Source organism: Oncorhynchus masou, chromosome 23 (genome assembly GCF_036934945.1).
Source record: "Oncorhynchus masou masou isolate Uvic2021 chromosome 23, UVic_Omas_1.1, whole genome shotgun sequence".
Classification (NCBI taxonomy): domain Eukaryota; kingdom Metazoa; phylum Chordata; class Actinopteri; order Salmoniformes; family Salmonidae; genus Oncorhynchus; species Oncorhynchus masou.
Genome location: NC_088234.1, coordinates 27,386,623 through 27,408,457, shown reverse-complemented (window position 1 = coordinate 27,408,457; position 21,835 = coordinate 27,386,623). Strand labels below are relative to the sequence as shown.

General features: G+C 42.2%; 1 protein-coding gene across 1 annotated transcript; it reads left to right on the top strand.

Annotated features, from left to right (window-relative positions):
* The first annotated feature begins 1,573 nt into the window (after positions 1–1,573).
* On the top strand, positions 1,574–21,249 carry trmt44 (tRNA methyltransferase 44 homolog). Its single transcript, XM_064931760.1, has 11 exons — positions 1,574–1,996; positions 2,145–2,262; positions 2,384–2,603; positions 2,797–2,865; positions 2,978–3,085; positions 3,582–3,653; positions 9,136–9,242; positions 9,745–9,928; positions 10,019–10,367; positions 19,502–19,618; positions 20,194–21,249. Exons 1-11 carry the CDS (start codon positions 1,660–1,662, stop codon positions 20,442–20,444), a joined length of 1,932 nt encoding a protein of 643 aa, XP_064787832.1. The 5' UTR covers positions 1,574–1,659; the 3' UTR covers positions 20,445–21,249.
* The last annotated feature ends 586 nt before the right edge of the window (positions 21,250–21,835 follow it).

Genomic DNA, 21,835 nt, shown 5'->3' with positions numbered 1-21,835 from the left:
GGCATTTACCTAAATCAGTGGAGATCGATGGGATCTCCAGAATTAGGCATCCCTAATGCTCTTGGACCAACATCCGGTAGCTTGTACATCTGTGGACGTTTATGCAAGAGGGCTTTATAAACAAAAAACAATGATCTACAAGACTTCAAAGAGGGCCAGCCTACATTCTGATACAGAAAGCAATGACGTGTACTGAACTTTTTGCCCATAATAAAGCATAGGCCTAGGCAAAATAGAAAAAGGTTATAACCCAGATTAGTCATTGGTGTGAGAGCACACTTGTGTTGTTTTTTTTGCATGCTGATTTCACATCTTTTCCAAAGCACACTACATGGCCAAAAGTATGTGGAAGCCTGCTCGTCAAACATCTCATTGCAAAATCAAGGGCATTAATATGGAGTTGGTTCCCCTTTGCTGCTATAACAGCCTCCACTCTTCTGGGAAGGCTTTCCACTAGATGTTGGAACATTGCTGCGGGGACTTGCTGCCATTCAGCGACAAGAGCATTAGTGAGGTCGAGCACTGATGTTGGGCGATTAGGCCTGGCTCGCAGCTGGCGATCCAATTCATCCCAAAGATGTTCGATGGGGTTGAGGTCAAGGCTCTGCGCAGGCCAGTCAAGTTATTCCACACCAATCTCGACAAAACATTTCTGTATGGACCTTGCTTTGAACGGGGGCCTTGTCATGCTGGAACAGGAAAGGGCCTTCCCCAAACTGTTGGCACAAAGTTGGAAGCACCGAATCGTCTAGAATGTCATTGTATCTTGTAGCATTAAGATATCCCTTCACTGGAACTAAGGGGCCTAGCCCGAACCATGAAAAACAGCCCCAGAATATTATTCCTCCTCCACCTAACTTTGCAGTTGGCACTATGCATTGCAGCATTCTTCTGGCATCCGCCAAACCCAGATTTATCAGTCGGACTGCCAGGTGGTGAAGCTTGATTATTCACTAAAGACAACCTGCTCCAGAGCTTTGGAACACGGTAGTGAGTGTTGCAACGGAGGACAGACCATTTTTACGCGCTACGCGCTTCGGCATTTGCCGGTCTTGTTCTGTGAGCTTGTGTGGCCTACCACTTCGCAGCTGAGCCATTGTTGTTCCTAGACGTTTCCACTTCACAATAACAGCACTTACAGCTGACCGGGGCAGTTCTGCTGGGCAGAAATTTGACAAACTGACTTGTTGGAAAGGTGGCATTCTATGACGGTGCCACGTTGAGTGTCACTGAGCTATTCGCTATGGGCCATTCTACTGACAATGTTTGTCTATGGAGATTGCTTGGCTGTGTTCTCGATTTTATACACCTGTCAGCAAAGGGTGTGACTGAAATAGCTGAATACACACATTTAAGGGGTGTCCACATACTTTTGTCCAATTGAATGGTGCTGGACAGCAGAACCATGACTTGATTAAAACATATCTATAATAATAAGAACCAGTACAGTATCGTTCAATATGTTGAGATTAAATATACAACACCCCCCTCTGCTGCCTCTTTTTCGAACAACCATATTTTCTATCATGCGCTCCATCATTGCGTCATCAACGAGCGACAAAATCCATTGAACGTAAAAGTTCCCGGAAGTAATTTTGGCAAACACACGTTTGCATTTTGTTATGCTGTTGTAGCATGCAAGTTCCCCTTTTCTAAACTATGCCGAAACTCTTTGCGATAAAAGTTACGGAAAAATCTAATACGGGAGGATTTTGGTCTGCCATTGATGTTTGGATAAAGAAACCACACGTTGTGAACAAACGTCTTTGTGGAGTCAAAGAGACACAGAGTAAGAATGTTGGCTGTGAAGAACTTAGAAACATTCTGCTAACTCATGGAAGTGATACTTCAGAGTCCAAGGATGTTCTTACTTTCTTGAATAGTGGCGTTGAACTCGAACATGACCAGGAGAGACTGTGGTCTTTTTGTGTGAGGACATTCATTCCTAAAGTAAACTGTTATGGCACAACTGTACATAAAGATATTATACTCAAAGGTAAGCCTTAAATTACATTCAGCTGATGTTTAAGCTGCTTATCATTGAGTTCTGGCTGACTTTACAACATGTACGCAACACAGGTATTTGAATACAGTCTCATGTGTGAAAGTGTCCTGTGTGTTATTTTTTTACTCAACATTTTCAGACTTTAGCAATCAAAGAGTAAGCTTCTTACCAGTTGAAGAGAGTGAGGAAGGGACTGCCTCTTTACGGAAGAACAACATCTATCAGATACATCTCCTGGCTGAGAAGAGTGATGAATGGTGAGTGTTTCCATGTTTAACCTCAGTGTCTGCTTCTTCACCCATCCTTCCATTGATCCAGTAATGCTTGGACGCATTGGATAGTGTCTGCACTGGTTTGCTCTGTAAATCTAATCTCCAGGACACTAGAGTTACATCTCATGCGGCCTGATGACTGGTTCAGTGACGGGGTGGCCTACCCCAAACTGCCCTGGCTCAGTGGAGAGCTCCTGCCCAAACTGGTGCGCTGGGCCACGGAGAGTAAGACCAGTGAGTTCAAGAGCACCCTGTCTCTCCTGCCAGTAGAGAAGTACAGCATCATGTACCAACGGCTGAAAGACAAGTACAAGGAGATGGTCAAGGTATGGTCAATGTATGGTTAATATGGTCAATGCATGGCCAGTGTATTGTTAATATGGTCAAGGTATGGTCAATGCATGGCCAGTGTATGGTTAATATGGTCAAGGTATGGTTAATAGTTCATGGTCAAGGTCTTTTACAGTATAAATTTGTCACAACAGTCCTGAATGCATTAATATATTTGTCTTCGCATAGGTATGGCCTGAAGTGACGGATCCAGAGAAGTTTGTCTTTGAAGATGTTGCCATCGCTACCTATCTTTTGGTAGGTCTCTTCTGTACATGGACAGTAACTACAACAATGTATTTGACGGAATGCTAATATGAGTAAAAGGGCAACTCTAATGACAATAACACCATTGTCTATTAATGCACAGGTCCTATGGGGTGAGGAGCGAGCGGTGAAGGGTCTGACCGTCAAACAGTCCTTTGTGGATCTTGGTTGTGGAAATGGTCTCCTGGTTCACATTCTAATCAACGAAGGGGTATGTGTGATAAACACTTCACTAGGTTCGCCAGAACACAGTTATATAATATAACCTGATATGCCCTGGTACTGAATAGTAACACCAGGATTACGGGCTGAAATACTCCATGTGGAAAACTGACCTCTCTAGCAGATATCCTTTAATTTACAAATGTCCACTGGATGCTTAATCAATGAAAGGGTAGCTGGTGAGTCGTAAAAAGCTTTAGTGAGCGTCCCAAGTAGCACTTTATTCCCTATGTAGTGCACTACTTTTGAACAGGGCCCATAGTGCACCATATATGGAATAGGGTCCCATTTGGGACGCAGACGTAATCTGTGCCAATTCCAGGCCAATGTTCCATTTAATCAGTGATGTGATTTAACGTCCAATCAAAACGCTGGATATCCGTAATTGAAATTACACACGGAGTAGGCGGAAAGTGTGTCACTATACCCAATGTTCATTTGATGAAGTGATTAAGGACTGACCGTCATGCCTACTTGTGTTTCAGCACCCTGGAAAGGGCATCGACGTGAGGAAAAGGAAGATCTGGGATATGTACGGCCCCCAAACACATCTAGAGGTGAGGATGGGCTATGTGGAACTCTGTTTTAGGATAGTGGGTTTTTTTTTTCAGCCTAGATCAACTACTTGACTTAGGGGTGTGTATATACTGCACAAGAACAACAGTTCACCTGACACAAGACTGAATCCAAACATTACACTGGACAATACTCTGGATACATTCAGTAACATAATAAGAATATTCTTAAAAACATTTTAGGTGCAAGAAAAAACGATTACAAGGGTTTGAGTGAGAGGTCTAACAGGTGTCTCTAAGTGACCACACACCTCCAAACTGTGCACAGTCCCTAATTCATTTCAATGACCATTTGTGACTCAAGGAGAGAGCTTTCAACTATAAGGTCATTTATTTTGCTCTCCTAGCTTTGCCGTTATGGAACTGAGGCAAGCACACATGTAGTTTTTTGTTTGGAACAGCCTTGTGTCCCCACCATCACACAATTACTGTTGTTGTTTTACGTAATCCAAAAACTTTCCATTATAAATCGCAATGTGGGTCAGATGTTTGAACGCTTATTCTTTTGCCAACATGGCTAGCTAAGTTATGAAATACAAACTTACAATGTTTGGGTTTCAAAAGGTACTTCAGACAAACATATTGTAATTTTGGTGAGTCATGAGTCCATTCAAGTCCATGCTCTGCGGCAATTTTTCTTCATAATATGACAAACAGGCTCATTCTGTTCAGGACAACCCAGGGAATAACGCATGTCATCCTTGTTTCAATTTTAATGTCACGTGCACAAGTACAGTGAAATGCCTTTCTTGCAAGCTCCAAACCCAACAATGCAGTAATCAATGCCAATGTAGCACAAAAATTATATAAGTTAGAACAAAAACACAGGAGAAATAAAAATAGGAAATAAGACGAACACAAGAAAGTAAGAAGCTATATACAGGGTCAGTTCCAATACCATATTTACAATGTGCAGGGATACTTGAGTGGTAGAGGTAGATACAGTGCCTTCAGAAAGTACGCAAGCCCTTTGACTTTTGGAAAGGAACACACCTGTCTATATAAGGTCCCACAGTTGACAGTGCATGTCAGAGCAAAAACCAAGCCATGAGGTCAAACGAATTGTCTGTAAATCAAATCAAATCAAATTGTATTTGTCACATACACATGGTTAGCAGATGTTAATGCGAGTGTAGCGAAATGCTTGTGCTTCTAGTTCCGACAATGCAGTAATAACCAACAAGTAATCTAACTAACAATTCCTAAACTACTATCTTATACACAGTGTAAGGGGATAAAGAATATGTACATAAGGATATATGAATGAGTGATGGTACAGAGCAGCATAGGCAAGATACAGTAGATGGTATCGAGTACAGTATATACATATGAGATGAGTATGTAAACAAAGTGGCTTAGTTAAAGTGGCTAGTGATACATGTATTACATAAGGATGCAGTCGATGATATAGAGTACAGTATATACGTATGCATATGAGATGAATAATGTAGGGTAAGTAACATTATATAAGGTAGCATTGTTTAAAGTGGCTAGTGATATATTTACATAATTTCCCATCAATTCCCATTATTAAAGTGGCTGGAGTTGAGTCAGTGTCAGTGTGTTGGCAGCAGCCACTCAATGTTAGTGGTGGCTGTTTAACAGTCTGATGGCCTTGAGATAGAAGCTGTTTTTCAGTCTCTCGGTCCCAGCTTTGATGCACCTGTACTGACCTCGCCTTCTGGATGATAGCGGGGTGAACAGGCAGTGGCTCGGGTGGTTGATGTCCTTGATGATCTTTATGGCCTTCCTGTAACATCGGGTGGTGTAGGTGTCCTGGAGTGCAGGTAGTTTGCCCCCGGTGATGCGTTGTGCAGACCTCACTACCCTCTGGAGAGCCTTACGGTTGAGGGCGGAGCAGTTGCCGTACCAGGCGGTGATACAGCCCGCCAGGATGCTCTCGATTGTGCATCTGTAGAAGTTTGTGAGTGCTTTTGGTGACAAGCCAAATTTCTTCAGCCTCCTGAGGTTGAAGAGGCGCTGCTGCGCCTTCTTCACGGTGCTGTCTGTGTGAGTGGACCAATTCAGTTTGTCAGGTGATGTGTATGCCGAGGAACTTAAAACTTGCTACTCTCTCCACTACTGTTCCATCGATGTGGATAGGGGGGTGTTCCCTCTGCTGTTTCCTGAAGTCCACAATCATCTCCTTAGTTTTGTTGACATTGAGTGTGAGGTTATTTTCCTGACACCACACTCCGAGGGCCCTCACCTCCTCCCTGTAGGCCGTCTCGTCGTTGTTGGTAATCAAGCCTACCACTGTTGTGTCGTCCGCAAACTTGATGATTGAGTTGGGCGTGCGTGGCCACGCAGTCGTGGGTGAACAGGGAGTACAGGAGAGGGCTCAGAATGCACCCTTGTGGGGCCCCAGTGTTGAGGATCAGCGGGGAGGAGATGTTGTTACCTACCCTCACCACCTGGGGGCGGCCCGTCAGGAAGTCCAGTACCCAGTTGCACAGGGCGGGGTCGAGACCCAGGGTCTCGAGCTTGATGATGAGCTTGGAGGGTACTATGGTGTTGAATGCCGAGCTGTAGTCGATGAACAGCATTCTCACATAGGTATTCCTCTTGTCCAGATGGGTTAGGGCAGTGTGCAGTGTGGTTGAGATTGCATTGTCTGTGGACCTATTTGAGCGGTAAGCAAATTGGAGTGGGTCTAGGGTGTCAGGTAGGGTGGAGGTGATATGGTCCTTGACTAGTCTCTCAAAGCACTTCATGATGACGGAAGTGAGTGCTACGGGCGGTAGTCGTTTAGCTCAGTTACCTTAGCTTTCTTGGGAACAGGAACAATGGTGGCCCTCTTGAAGCATGTGGGAACAGCAGACTGGTATAGGGATTGATTGAATATGTCCGTAAACACACCAGCCAGCTGGTCTGCGCATGCTCTGAGGGCGCGGCTGGGGATGCCGTCTGGGCCTGCAGCCTTGCGAGGGTTAACACGTTTAAATGTTTTACTCACCTCGGCTGCAGTGAAGGAGAGACCGCATTTTTCCGTTGCAGGCAGTGTCAGTGGCACTGTATTGTCCTCAAAGCGGGCAAAAAAGTTATTTAGTCTGCCTGGGAGCAAGACATCCTGGTCCGTGACTGGGCTGGATTTCTTCCTGTAGTCCGTGATTGACTGTAGACCCTGCCACATGCCTCTTGTGTCTGAGCCGTTGAATTGGGATTCTACTTTGTCTCTGTACTGACGCTTAGCTTGTTTGATAGCCTTACGGAGGGAATAGCTGCATTGTTTGTATTCAGTCATGTTACCAGACACCTTGCCCTGATTGAAAGCAGTGGTTCGCGCTTTCAGTTTCACGCGAATGCTGCCATCAATCCAAGGTTTCTGGTTAGGGAATGTTTTAATCGTTGCTATGGGAACGACATCTTCAACGCACGTTCTAATGAACTCGCACACCGAATCAGCGTATTCGTCAATGTTGTTATTTGACGCTATACGAAACATGTCCCAGTCCACGTGATGGAAGCAGTCTTGGAGTGTGGAGTCAGCTTGGTTGGACCAGCATTGGACAGACCTCAGCGTGGGAGCTTCTTTTTTTAGCTTTTGTCTGTAGGCAGGTATCAGCAAAATGGAGTCGTGGTCAGCTTTTCCGAAAGGGGGTGGGGCAGGGCCTTATATGCGTCGCGGAAGTTAGAGTAACAGTGATCCAAGGTTTTGTAGAGCTCCGAGACAGGATTGTGTCGAGGCACAGATCTGGGGAAGGCTACTATCTACAGCAAGAACACAGTGGCCTCCATCATTCTTAAATGGAAGAAGTTTAGAACCACCAAGACTCATCATAGAGCAGGCTGCCCAGCCAGACTGAACAATCGGGGGAGAAGGGACTTGGCCAGGGAGGTGACAAATAACCCAATTGTCACTCTTGACAGAGCTCTAGAGTTCCTTTGTGGAGATATGAGAACCTTCCAGAAGGACAACCATCTCTCATGGTGGTGGCAGCATCATGCTGTAGGGATGTTTTTCAGCGGCAGGGACTGGGATCGAGGCAAAGATGAATGGAGCAAAGTGCAGAGAGATCCTTGGTGTAAACCTGCTCCAGAGCTCTCAGGACCTCAGACTGGGGCGAAGGTTCGCCTTCCAATAGGACAACGACCATAAGCACACGGCCAAGACAATGCAGGAGTGGCTTCGGGACAAGTCTCTGAATTTCCTTGAGTGGCCCAGCCAGAGCCTGGACTTGAACCCGTTCGAACATATCTGGAAAGACCTGCAAATAGCTGTGCAGCGACGCTCCCCATCCAACTTGACAGAGCTTGAGGGGATCTGCAGAGATGAATGGGATAAACTCCCCAAGTACAGGTGTGCCAAGCTTGTAGCGTCATACCCAAGAAGACTCAATGCTGTAATCGCTGCCAAAGGTGCTTCAACAAAGTACTGAGTAAAGGGTCTGAATACTTATTGCACTTAATGTACATCCACTTCATTCCAATCAATGACAATCTACTATTTTCAACCCATTTACAGGGACTCTTAGTGGAAAGGGTTCTTAGCTGCCTCAATCAACTTAATTTTGAGGGCTTTGTGGATATTTTGTGTTCCCATTTTTTGAAAGCAAACAAAACTACCGCAGTATTTGAAATATTTATGAATACCAGATTAATTCACAAGGTATTATATGAACTATTTCGTTCACCTTTCCAAATGAAGTAATGTGACAATCACATATAGTCTAAACCACAATAGATACACATGGAATTGCACATGGGGTTGCAGGGAATCCCACACGTTGTTAGACACGCTCTGTTGTGCTGTAATTTCCCATTGCCGCCCGGCTTCAATGTTTCATCAGAAGACAAGCTGCTGAATGTTCCCTTGCATCTATTATTCACTGTGTGTAGACCAGGCAGGAAGTAGCTAGGCGAGGTAGTTGTTCCCATAGGGACTCAATGTACTTTTAGCTAACGGCTCTGGGTTCTTTCTGGTATCCTTATTGTCGGTGATGGGATATGATGGGGTGTATAGAGCATGGAAGTGGTCTGCAACACCGAAAGGGGTTTTCCTTGTTGTCATTTTTTTGTGTTTTCCTTTCAACTTGTTTCCTTAGTTGTTCCTTAGTTTTTGCCTGAAATCCCTTATTTACTTTTATTGTTGTTATTTAAAAGTATAAAACCAGTTATTTCTCTAGTCCATACATAGCAAGAGGCACAAAATGTTGCTTTGAAAAGTTGTTTTTTTTTGAATTTGTAATCTCATCTGACTTTGTATTTCAGACCACCCTTCTTCATATCCACTCAGACACTAAATGAGCTGAGATAACAATCACATTAAACATTATTCTCCTTCAATATTAGAAGTTGGTAACAGAGTTGTTATTTCGCGACAGAAAGCGGCTGGGGGTGTCATAAGCCATTTGTAATTCAAAAATGATTAATGAAAAAAAATCGAATTACTGTCGGCGGTGCTTCTCTCTGATCTAAAGAAGCCTGTTGTGCTTTTGGTTGGGGGCCTTTTTTTCTATTCCAGGAAACGGCAATCACTCCCGGTGATGGCTTCTTATTCCCGGGCACAGACTGGCTGATTGGAAACCACTCCGACGAGCTCACACCGTGGATCCCCGTTATAGCGGCCAGGCAAGTCATCAGCAGAAACAATTTGGCTTAGCCGCCTCAAGTGGCAACTGATCTCTTGAGTTTGAAATCATGTTTTTTTCATGAGTTGGGAAGGGGGAATGGAGGTGTGTTGGTGTGTGAAGTGTCGAGTCTGGTGCGGCAGCCACCTGGTGGCGATGTTGAGCTTGGCTCTAACTTTGAATCGACTCCTGTTCTGGTTTGAACGCTCCAACAACCTCCATCGATTTGAAATTGTCCTCATCTCCTGCCTTAATCTCCCATTTTTCTCACCCCACTTTGAGTCAGTTGTACTTACATCCGTTGTACTTGTGGTATTTTCTCACCTCTATGCTGCCTGCTATCTGTGGTTAGGGCTCCCTTAAGAAAAGAGGTTCCACTGTATCTCATTTAAACTCACCTGGATGAATTAAGCATGAATACACAATTATAAAGTACATTGATAACTGTGACCAAACCACATGGTTTTGATTGTGTAATTTCGGTCACTTTCCTCCCACTTTAGGTCATCCTTCTCCTGCCGGTATTTTGTCCTGCCGTGCTGCTTCTTTGACTTCTATGGGAAGTACCAGCGGAGACACTGTAAGAAGTCCCAGTATAAAGAATACATTGACTTCATCTCTGAGGTCAGCACAGCCTGTGGGTTCAACACAGAGGAGGACTGCCTGAGAATCCCCTCCACAAAGCGGGTATGCTAATGCTAACAATGACACACAGTACACGCTAACATGTTCATGCAAACCACTCATGTTGTTTTAATCTAACCTCTTGCTTTACAGGTGTGTCTGGTAGGAAAGTCGAGGAGCTACCAGCTGTCGGATGAGCCGCAGGCAGAGGAGGGGAGAGACAAGTATATACAGGGTCGTCAGCCCTGCTCCGGGGTCACAGTTCGAGAGTCAAATGCCGAGGATGAATTCGAGCACCACCACGACCACTCAGAGACTGACAGGATCCACGGCACCAACTGGGGAGCTGGATTCCAGCCCCGAGAGAGGATCGAGACAGTGCGGAACTGTGCCGCCCTTCCCCGGGACTTTGTAGATGGTATAGTCCTACGTGTGGCCACCTCTCTGCTGGGGTTGACCAAGGACGAAGGTGGGGATGTCCCCGGAACCTGGAACACGGGAGGTAAGAGAATGGGCCTTTAATAGCTAAACTGTCAATCAAATCACAAGGTAATCTCTCCCTCAAAATACAATAAAGTCTCACTCAGTCTGCATTTACATGAGCTCTAATTGAGGTCATAACAGGTTTAGGAAAACAGAACATGAAGTACAAATCTGATCTTGGATTTATTACTATTATGGCGTGTATTGGATTTATGTACTGTGTACTACATGGTGTATTGTTGATTCAGTGGAATTCAGGATGATCGGGTGTGTGCAGGAACTCAATGTTGGTGGCCCATCATGCCCTTAACCCACCCCACCTCTTTCTGTATCTCTACCACTTCCTGTCTATCGCTCCCTCTCAGCACCAATAGGAAAGCCCCTGGTGGCGCTGCACAACCCTGCTTTGAACCCTGTCAGCGTTTCATCCTCCGCCATTCGGCACCACATTCACACACTGCCCCCATCTCTCTTTTATCAACCTTTTCCGGACTTTCCCCTTCACACACACACACTCCCCTACACTCCCCCTCCCCCTGTACGATGGATGAGATAAGAAGAAGAAGTCTAGTCAGAGAGAAAAAGGGAGGGAGAGAAAAAAGAGGGGAAGAGACAGAGTCTGTAATCCAGGATGGAGATGACTGGATGAATAATGCACTCTGGCCCATCTTTTATGCATGAGTCTGTATTTGTGTTGAGGTATTTCTACCAGTTACTTTATGGCGCTGCTCTGAAAAGAGGGAGGATTAGCGGGGGTTAAGCCGGGGCAGCTTGCATGGACAGTGGCTAGATCCCGAGTTTCAATGTGCCATTTTAGATGGCAAAGCAAAGTGCTACTATTAAAGTGGAACTGACAGCGTTTAAACTACTTTGCAAATATTAAACAAACAGACAATCATATTATCAGTAACAAATATCATATTCCCAGTTAATGCTTCAAAACCATTTGACTCAAAATTCCATGACAGACAATAAGACATTGTTGACATAATTGATGTATGCAGTTCAATGCATGATTTATATAATTCACCAATACATTTCTTGGTAGTCCAAAAACGATTGCTATCAGGTTGTAAATCACAGCTGGCCTGGTATGTTGTTTGCTGGCTCCACCCATTTGGGATGCGCTGTTTCAGTTTCCATGACTTAATATTTTGAACAAAAATGGAAGACTAACTAAGGCTGGAAATGAGATGATAAATTGTTTAGATCTAGGACAGAAGAATTTATAATGGACTTTTTCAGACATAACATAGGTACAGCAGATCCCCTTATTGTATGGGACACTTAAGTGTGCCTTTAGAGGCCATGCAATAAAACAATAGCAATTTAGATCAAGAGTCCATATTAATAAAGGAAATTGAAGGACTAACAGTACAGTTAGATAGCAATAAACATGGTACCATAGAGGCACAGAATAAGTTAGAGGAAAAACAAAAAGAAATGGAGGAAATTATTCAAGAAAGATCCAGTGTAATAGATTATAAAAAATAAAGTGAACTGGATGGAATATGGGGAAAAATGCACCAAATTCTTTTTCAATCTTCAATATAGTAATGCTACCAAAAAGAAAATGTATTAAAACTTGTTACAAATGATAGTCACGCATGATTCACCAAATTATATTTTGAAAGAGGAAGTAAAGTACTTTAAGAATATGTTTGCGTTTCAGTCTCCTCCATCTCCACTCCACTGAAACTAATTGTATGGATTTTTCCCCTAATAATATTGTAAAATTAATATCTGTACAGAAGGACTCACGTGAAGGCCAAATTACAGAGGAGGAACTGCTTGATGCAATTGGGGCCGTTAAGGATGGGAAAACTCCAGGGCTGGGTGGCATACGAGTGGAAAGTATACAAAACTTTTTTTGATATACTCAAAGGACCATTATTAGCATGTTTTAACTACTCCTATATAAATGTTAGATTATCAGACACGCAACAAGAAGGTCTGATATCATTATTACTGAAACAGGACCCAAGTGGTATATATAAAGATCCAGTCCATTAAAAAAATTGGAGACCTCTTACACTTCAGTGTTGTGATGCAAAAATCCTAGCAAAATGCTTGGCGCATAGAATTTAAAAAGTATTGTCAGATATTATTCATCCTAATCAGACAGGTTTTTTACATGGACGATACATTGGAGATAATATAAGACAAGTACTGGAAACAATAGAATACTATGAAATATTGGGGACACCAGGCCTGGTTTTCATAGCTGATTTTGAAAAGGCTTTTGATAAAGTACGACTGGAGTTTATAAATGCCTAGAATATTTCAATTTTGGGGAATCTTTTATGAATGGGTTAAAGTTATGTATAGTGACCCTAGGTGTAAAATGGTAAATAATGGCTACATCTCAAAGTTTTAAACTCTCTAGAGGAGTAAAACAAGGTTGTCCACTATCGGCATATCTATTTATTATTGCCATCGAAATGTTAGCTGTTAAGATTAGATCAAACAATAATATTAAGGGATTATAAATCCGTGGCTTAAAAACTAAGGTGTCATTGTACGCTGATCTTTTAAAACCACAATTAGTCTCTCCACGGCCTCATAGAGGATCTAGATACTTTTGCTATTCCCTCTGGATTAAAACCAAATTATGATAAGTATATTACGTATTGGATCACTAAAAAAAATCAAATTTTACCAATAAAATGGTCTGGCGGCGATGTGGACATACTCGGTATACAAATCCCAAAAGAAAGAAATTATCTCGCTCCAATACATTTTTATAGAAAGTTAGCAAAAATAGATAAGATCTTGCTACCATGGAAAGGAAAATACCTGTCTATTTGTGGAAAAATCACCCTGATTAACTCTTTAGTCATATCACAGTTTACCTAATTGCTTATGGTTTTGCCTACACGGAGTGACCTGCTTTTTAAATTATATGAACATAAAATATTCCATCTTATTTGGAACGGCAAGCCAGATAAAATTAAAAGGGCCTATTTATATAACGAATATGAATTCGGTGGGCTTAAATGATTAAATATTAAAGCATTAGACCTCTCACTAAAGGCATCAGTCATACAAAAGTTATACTTAAATCCAAACTGGTTCTCTAGTCATTTGGTATGAATGTCTCATCCTATGTTCAAGAAGGGCCTTTTTCCCTTTAATCAGATTACACCAGCCCACTTTTGATTGTTTGAAAAGTAAATAATCTCCAAAATATCTTAATTTTTTAAAACAAGCCTTAGAAAGTTGGTTGCAATTTCAGTTTAATCCATCTGAAAAGACAGAACAAATAATACAACAAATATTGTGGTTAAATTCAAATATACTTATTGATTAAAAAAAACTATTTTTCGAAGAAATGTTTAAAAAATGTATCATTTTTGTGAACGATATCATAAATAGGACTGGTGGAGTTATGTCACACATGCAGCTAACACAGACATACGAAAATGTCTGCTCTACCCAAAATTACAACCAACAAGACTCCCTAAATTGTATCAGCATATCGATTGCGCAACCAGGGCTGGCAAAACCTTGGATCATTGCTATTCTAACTTCCGCGATGCATATAAGGCCCTGCCCCGCCCTCCTTTTGGAAAAGTTGACCACGACTCCATTTTGTTGATCCCTGCCTACAGACAGAAACTAAAACAAGAAGCTCCCACGCTGAGGTCTGTCCAACGCTGGTCCGACCAATCTGATTCCACACTCCAAGACTGCTTCCATCACGTGGACTGGGATATGTTTCGTATTGCGTCAGACAACAACATTGACGAATACGCTGATTCGGTGTGAGAGTTAATTAGAACGTGCGTTGAAGATGTCGTTCCCATAGCAATGATTAAAACATTCCCAAACCAGAAACCGTGGATTGATGGCAGCATTCACGTGAAACTGAAAACGCGAACCACTGCTTTTAATCAGGGCAAGGTGACCGGAAACATGACCGAATACAAACAGTGTAGCTATTCCCTCCGCAAGGCAATCAAACAAGCTAAGCGTCAGTATAGAGACAAAGTAGAATCTCAGTTCAACGGCTCAGACACAAGAGGCATGTGGCAGGGTCTACAGTCAATCACGGATTACAAAAATAAAACCAGGGTAAAACCAGCAACTGGGTACTGGACTTCCTGACGGGCCGCCCCCAGGTGGTGAGGGTAGGCAACAACATCTCCACCCCGCTGATCCTCAACACTGGGGCCCCACAAGGGTGCGTTCTGAGCCCTCTTCTGTACTGCGTGGCCACGCACGCCTCCAACTCAATCTTCAAGTTTGCGGACGACACAACAGCGGTAGGCTTGATTACCAACAACGACGAGACGGCCTTCAGGGAGGAGGTGAGGGCCCTCGGAGTGTGGTGTCAGGAAAATAACCTCACACTCAACGTCAACAAAACTAAGGAGATGATTGTGGACTTCAGGAAACAGCAGAGGGAACACCCCCCTATCCACATCGATGGAACAGTAGTGGAGAGGGTAGTAAGTTTTAAGTTCCTCGGCATACACATCACAGACGAACTGAATTGGTCCACCCACACAGACAGCATCGTGAAGAAGGCGCATCAGCGCCTCTTCAACCTCAGGAGTATGTCACCAAAAGCACTCACAAACTTCTACAGATGCACAATCGAGAGCATCCTGGCGGGCTGTATCACCGCCTGGTACGGCAACTGCTCCGCCCACAACTGTAAGGCTCTCCAGAGGGTAGTGAGGTCTGCACAACGCATCACTGGGGGCAAACTACCTGCCCTCCAGGACACCTACACCAACCGATGTTACAGGAAGGCCATAAAGATCATCAAGGACAACAACCACCCGAGCCACTGCCTGTTCACCCCGCTATCATCCAGAAGGCGAGGTCAGTACAGTTAAACAGCCACCACTAACATTGAGTGGCTGCTACCAACACACTGACTCAACTCCAGCCACTTTAATAATGGGAATTGATGGGAAATGATGTAAAATATATCACTAGCCACTTTAAACAATGCTACCTAATATAATGTTTACATACCCTACATTATTCATCTCATATGTATACGTATATACTGTACTCTATATCATCTACTGCATCTTTATGTATTACATGTATCACTAGCCACTTTAACTATGCCACTTTGTTTACATACTCATCTCATATGTATATACTTTACTCGATACCATCTACTGTATCTTGCCTATGCCGCTCTGTACCATCACTCATTCATATGTCTTTATGTACATATTCTTTATCCCCCTACACTTGTGTGTATAAGACAGTAGTTTTGGAATTGTTAGTTAGATTACTTGTTGGTTATTACTGCATTGTCGGAACTAGAAGCACAAGCATTTCGCTACACTCGCATTAACATCTGCTCACCATGTGTATGTGACAAATAAAATTTGATTTGATTTAATTGCAGCATTACCACAAAAATGGAAGAGGCAAGTAGAAAGGAGAAAAAAGTAAGGAACTTGTATGTCGGCCATGTATTAAAGAACATAAATGGTTAAAGAAAAGTGTGATAAATGAAAACATATATCAATTTCATTGAAGGACCAAAAAACTGACAGCTGTGCCATATAAATGGCAAAATAGTTGGGAAGAGATTTTCAATGTACAATCTTCCCAGCTCTGCAGATTATGCTGTGAGGAGGCAGAGTCATTAGATCATTTATTTTGGTATTGTCCATATGTAGCTCGTTTTTGGTCACAGGTCCAGGAATGGCTGAAGAATTGCAACATTTGCCTAGAACTAACTCTGCAGATAGCAATGCTGGGTGATTTGAAAAGCCATAGTCAATCAATCAAAAATAGAATAATTATTTTAGCCAAAATGTTTGTAAATTAAAAATAATCTGTAGAAGCTATGAGAGTAGAAAGGTTCAATTCATTTGTGAAGCATCACAGCACAGTTGAAAAATATATGGCAAATAGAAATCCAGAATGGATGATGTTGAGAGATAGATGGGAGAGGTTGAATGGAGCTGAAGGGTGGGACTAATAGCAAGATAAACCATGTAAAACATACGGGGTCTGTAAAATGTATATAGGTTCAGAACTTTTGTGAAATAGCAGTTACAAATAGAAATCCAACTGGATGGACATCAGAAATAGAGGAAGGACTAAAAACAAACAAAAAAATAACTATTGTAAAATAGACTGTCTTTAAAATGTGTATAAGATGTATAAATTGAAGGTAAAAGCCGAAGTGTTTATTAGTTTACTCCAATTGGGGGATCGGTGGAAGGGTTTGCAGGGAATAATAATAAAGTTATATTCTTTTAAAAAGCATGTATGTCTATATCGGTATGTGTATGTATATATGTGAATATGCATGCGTGTATGGATATATATATATATTTACCCCAAAAATATATGGGGGATTGGAAATGATGCAGACAATTACATTGATGGAACCAATATTCTTTCCGTAATATTAAGCTGATCCACCCCTTTAGAGAGAAAAAAAGGCTGGACATGTCAAAACAATCAAACAAGAACGGGCAATGATCACAAGTCAGTCGTAACGTGGCTAATAGGTTAGCGCACATGTGTCAAACATAAGGCCCGCGGGCCGAATAGGACACACAAGCGAATATAAACGAGTCAACAGTTGAGTCATCTACTAATTATAGCCTGATGTACTCGCATCGGTGAATTCAACCTCAACATATTATGCACATCTGCAAGCAAAGGCTGGACAAATGTTATTTATCTCTTTTGGCCGAGGGGGTGTGGTGTATATATATGGCCAACATAACACGTCTAAGGGCTGTTCTTATGCACAGCTCAACGGGGATTGCCTAAATACAACCTTTAGCTGTGGTATATCACAAACCCCCGAGGTGCCTTACTGTTATTATAAACTGGTTACCAACGTAATTAGAGCAGTGAAGATAAGTGTTTTGTCATACCCATGGTATACGGTCTGATATACCACGGCTTTCAGCCAATTAGCATTCAGGGCTCGAACCACCCAGTTTATAACAGACCATATACCACATGTATGACAAAACATGTATTTTTCCGGCCCTAATTATTTTGCTAACCAGTTTATAATAGCAATATGGCACTTTGGGTGTTTGTGGTATATTGCCAATATACCAGTACTGAGAACTGTATCCAGCCACTCCGCGTTGCGCCATGAATAAGAACAGCTCTTAGACGTGTTATATTGGCCATATATCACACCCACTCGAGCCTTATTGCCTAAATATATCATCCTATGTACACATTATAAAGGGCCATGTTTTTTCAAATCCACTCAGGTGTATTTCATGGCCTTTGGCGAATGTGTTTTAATGATCTAAAGTCACGCTGGTGCTACTGCCTGTAAACACACAGTTCAGTTCAAAGTGAATGATGGCAGGCCAGTGTGTAGCTCTGATTGACTATGGTGCACCAGGCTGCGTAGACTCCGGTCCTGGATGAGGAAGATGTTTTTTTTTAAGGTTATATTAATTGGCCAAACGCATGGCCGGTTTCCCACTCTATATCGCTGTAGAATTCTTTTTTACAAATGCCCTAATATTCTATGAAACGTGAAAATGACCATATTTAAGTGCTCGCTTGTCAGAAAATGTTTTTAAAAAAGAAAGAGAAAAAGGTTTAATTCCTCCAGAGGGTGTATTTGAAAAGAATTTGCTAAGATTTCATGTTGCTAAAACGCTGTGAGTTCCACTTTAAGTATTCACTATTTTAGCATACAGGATTAAATGCAGGGTAAAAACAATTCCTCAATGGTTTTTGAGCATTTCTCTCTCCACTTTTACAATAGCACTAAATAAATACTTGCTAACCCGCAATCAATGTTAGCTGAGCATCTAGCTAGGAGCCATTTAATACACTCAGTAATACGTCACCTTGCTGAGTGTACTTTTTAAAGCCCACAGCATTACACAAACACTATCTATGGACAATCCATTAATAACAGTTTGGGAGGCCAGTCCAGGTCCAAACTGAATCCACATTGTCAATAGCCCCACTTATCCCATTAATCTCTATTAGCATTGTAGGCTCTAGTCTCTTAAGGGCAGCTGTAAACGTAGTATTAATCTTATAATAAGGCCCTGGGCCCCCTGGCGTCTGTGCTCTGACTGCTGTTTTGCTGCCCTCTGTTCACACATACGTTGGCACACTATTCCTAGCTACTGTGCCAGGTTGCAAACAAAACTTGAGTGTCTTGAATTGTTACGTAATCTGGTACAGTACTAAAACAATCATCTCTATGTAATCAAAGTAGTTTATGCATAATGTCTTTGTATACAAAACCAACAGAACAGTTTTGAAGTTGATAATCAAGAGTGGGGGGGGGGGGCTGATTGATTGACAAGTATTGCGCTGATTTGTTAATAAGGCTTTACCACAGCAGAAACATTACAATGGGTGCCATGACAACTTGTTCTGATTATAATATGATGTAACAGAAATCAAATAACAAGGAGCATGAGGGAAGGGAACCAAAGGTAGAATTGCACTCCCGTATGCCAAAGAGAGAAGATTGTCATTTATATCAACCAAAGGTCACATAGATTGAATTATCCATGGAGAAGGGGAAAGCAAAGACAGAAATACCTTAATGCCCATGAAATGGAACTTAAAGATTGGCTAGCTGCTCTGCTGCAAACTCAGATGTGAATTTATATCTCGGTTTACAAATATTGTGAAAACACCTAGACTTTTTGGCCATGTATATGCATTATCTAAGACCCATGGGGAATGGGTTCGTTTTAATATCTCCCTCAGTGGGGAAATGGTGGTGGTAGGAAATAACAGACAACAATGTCTCAGGATTTATTTTAAATTGGCCGCTGGGAACTGTGCTGGCAAAAATGTCCTCTGTTATTATGATTTTAATTGACTTCACAGCTCTGACGGTCTGACACCTTAGACGAACTGTCAGAGAGAATAAGTTATTTTCTGAGGTTCTAATTTATCACAACTCCCTTGTTGTCTCTGTCTGCTTTCCAAATGGGACCCTACTCCCGTTGTAGTGCACTGCTAAAAAAGCAGTGCACTATAAAGAGAATAGGGTGCCATTTGGGACTAAGCCTTGGTTTCATTCCAAAAGTCACTCCTACACACCCAAGTCCTTTTCCTACAACGCCAATGTCATGTTCATCACAACCCCATCATCGCCTATGGCTTTCTCATCCCTTTGTCCTAGTCCTCCATTATTGAACCCTCTCTCCTCTCCAGGCAGGCTGTCCGTGAGAGAGGTGGCTGAGTTGTTGGAGCAGGAGACTCTGCAGGTCCTGAAGAAAGAATGTGGCGGTCTGCAGACCCTGCTCAAGAACAACCACCAGGTCTTCAGAGGTACGTGCAGCATAAACCCCGCATCCACACACTCCTCTCAAAGATGATTGAGCCCAAAACGTGTCTAACCAGAGCGACGGCACCTATTCCCTATATAGTGCACTATGTTTGGACCAGGGCCCAAAGGGTTAGGGTAGGGATGTTTGGGATGCTGCCAAAGATGTATATACAGTAGATACTATGTGGAGATCTGCTGTGTCTATTTCGGCACCAAACATCACATGTAAATAGCGTTCTTATTTGCATACTCATAAGGTTCCTCATTTTGGAACTTTTGGTGCTAACATGATGGCTATTAAGTTTGCTGTACTGTATATCATTGGCTCTGGGTCTGCATACATTAATCTTACTGAAGCAATCCAGGGCTTATTGGAATGCAACATACAGATATGAAATGCTAGAAAAAGTTGATGGAATCATTCCCCTTCTCAGCTTGAAGGAATTTGCATTTTGCAATCTCTCTTAAGGCTTGCTTCTTTAACCTGATTTACAACAGGCCTGGAAAATACCTAGTCAATGCAAGAAAAAAGTTTTTTACTAAATTCCCACCTCTCCTCCACTCTTCTCTCCCTCAGTGGAAGGTGGTATGGTCCATATCCGGGACTGGCGGGTACAGGCCCAGAGGCCTAGAGGGCTGCAGGGTACCAGGGCTGATTCTAAGCGGAAGCACCTAATCTCTGGTGCCCTGAAGACCCGGGCCTGCTGGTTCCACGTCCACCACCCTCACGGATGCCCACTGCAGGCCGAGGAGTGTGCCTTCGCCCATGGCCCAGACGATCTCCGACCTTCCACCAGACCACTCAAGAAAATGAAGTGCTCCAACTGAACACGCAATTGAGTTTGGACCATTATTGCAATGTTTTATTTCAATTGTACTATTTTTTTTTTTTTAGTTGTGGAGTTGATGCTGTGATATGATGCTACAAGAATAGCTGTGACTGTCAGTCATACATACATACAGTGCGGTCCAAAATTATTGACACCCTTTGATAAGGATAATTGAAATACCCAGCTATAATGTAAGTGAAAAAAATGAGGAAAAAGATTTTGTTTAACAGTAATATTTATTTTCCCAATAGGTAGGGGTTGAAATGTTTGACATCTCTAAAGATTCTAATAAATAAAGTAGTCAAAAGTTGAGTATTTGGTCCCATAATCGTAGCACGCAATGACTACATCAAGCTTGTAACTCTACAAATGCGTTGGATGCGTTTACAGTTAGTTTTGGTTGTGTTTCAGATTATTTTGTGGCCTTTTGAAATGAATGTTAAATAATGCATTGTGTCATTTTGGAGTCACTTTTATTGTAAATAAGAATCGAATATGGGACCAAATACTAAATCTGACTAATTTATTGATAAGAATCTTTAGGGGTTTCAATTTTGACCCCTACCTTTTTTCTCTGAGCAATTGTATTAGAATAAAATAATATAATTTCCAATTTTTGGGGGATAAAATACAGCTCAGTATTTTAATTATTTATTTTCCACAGTCATTATTGCTCATCTTTATCAGCAGGTGTCAATAATTTCAGACCCCACTGTACATACAGTGCCTTGCAAAAGTATTTGGCCCCCTTGAACTTTGCGACCTTTTGCCACATTTCAGGCTTCAAACATAAAGATATAAAACTGTATTTTTTTGTGAAGAATCAACAACAAGTGGGACACAATCATGAAGTGGAACGACATTTATTGGATATTTCAAACTTTTTTAACAAATCAAAAACTGAAAATTTGGGCGTGCAAAATTATTCAGCCCCCTTAAGTTAATACTTTGTAGCGCCACCTTTTGCTGCGATTTCAGCTGTAAGTCGCTTGGGGTATGTCTCTATCAGTTTTGCACATCGAGAGACTGAATTTTTTTCCCATTCCTCCTTGCAAAACAACTCGAGCTCAGTGAGTTTGGATGGAGAGCATTTGTGAACAGCAGTTTTCAGTTCTTTCCACAGATTCTCGATTGGATTCAGATCTGGACTTTGACTTGGCCATTCTAACACCTGGATATGTTTATTTTTGAACCATTCCATTGTAGATTTTGCTTTATGTTTTGGATCATTGTCTTGTTGGAAGACAAATCTCCGTCCCAGTCTCAGGTCTTTTGCAGACTCCATGTTTTCTTCCAGAATGGTCCTGTATTTGGCTCCATCCATCTTCCCATCAATTTTAACCATCTTCCCTGTCCCTGCTGAAGAAAAGCAGGCCCAAACCATGATGC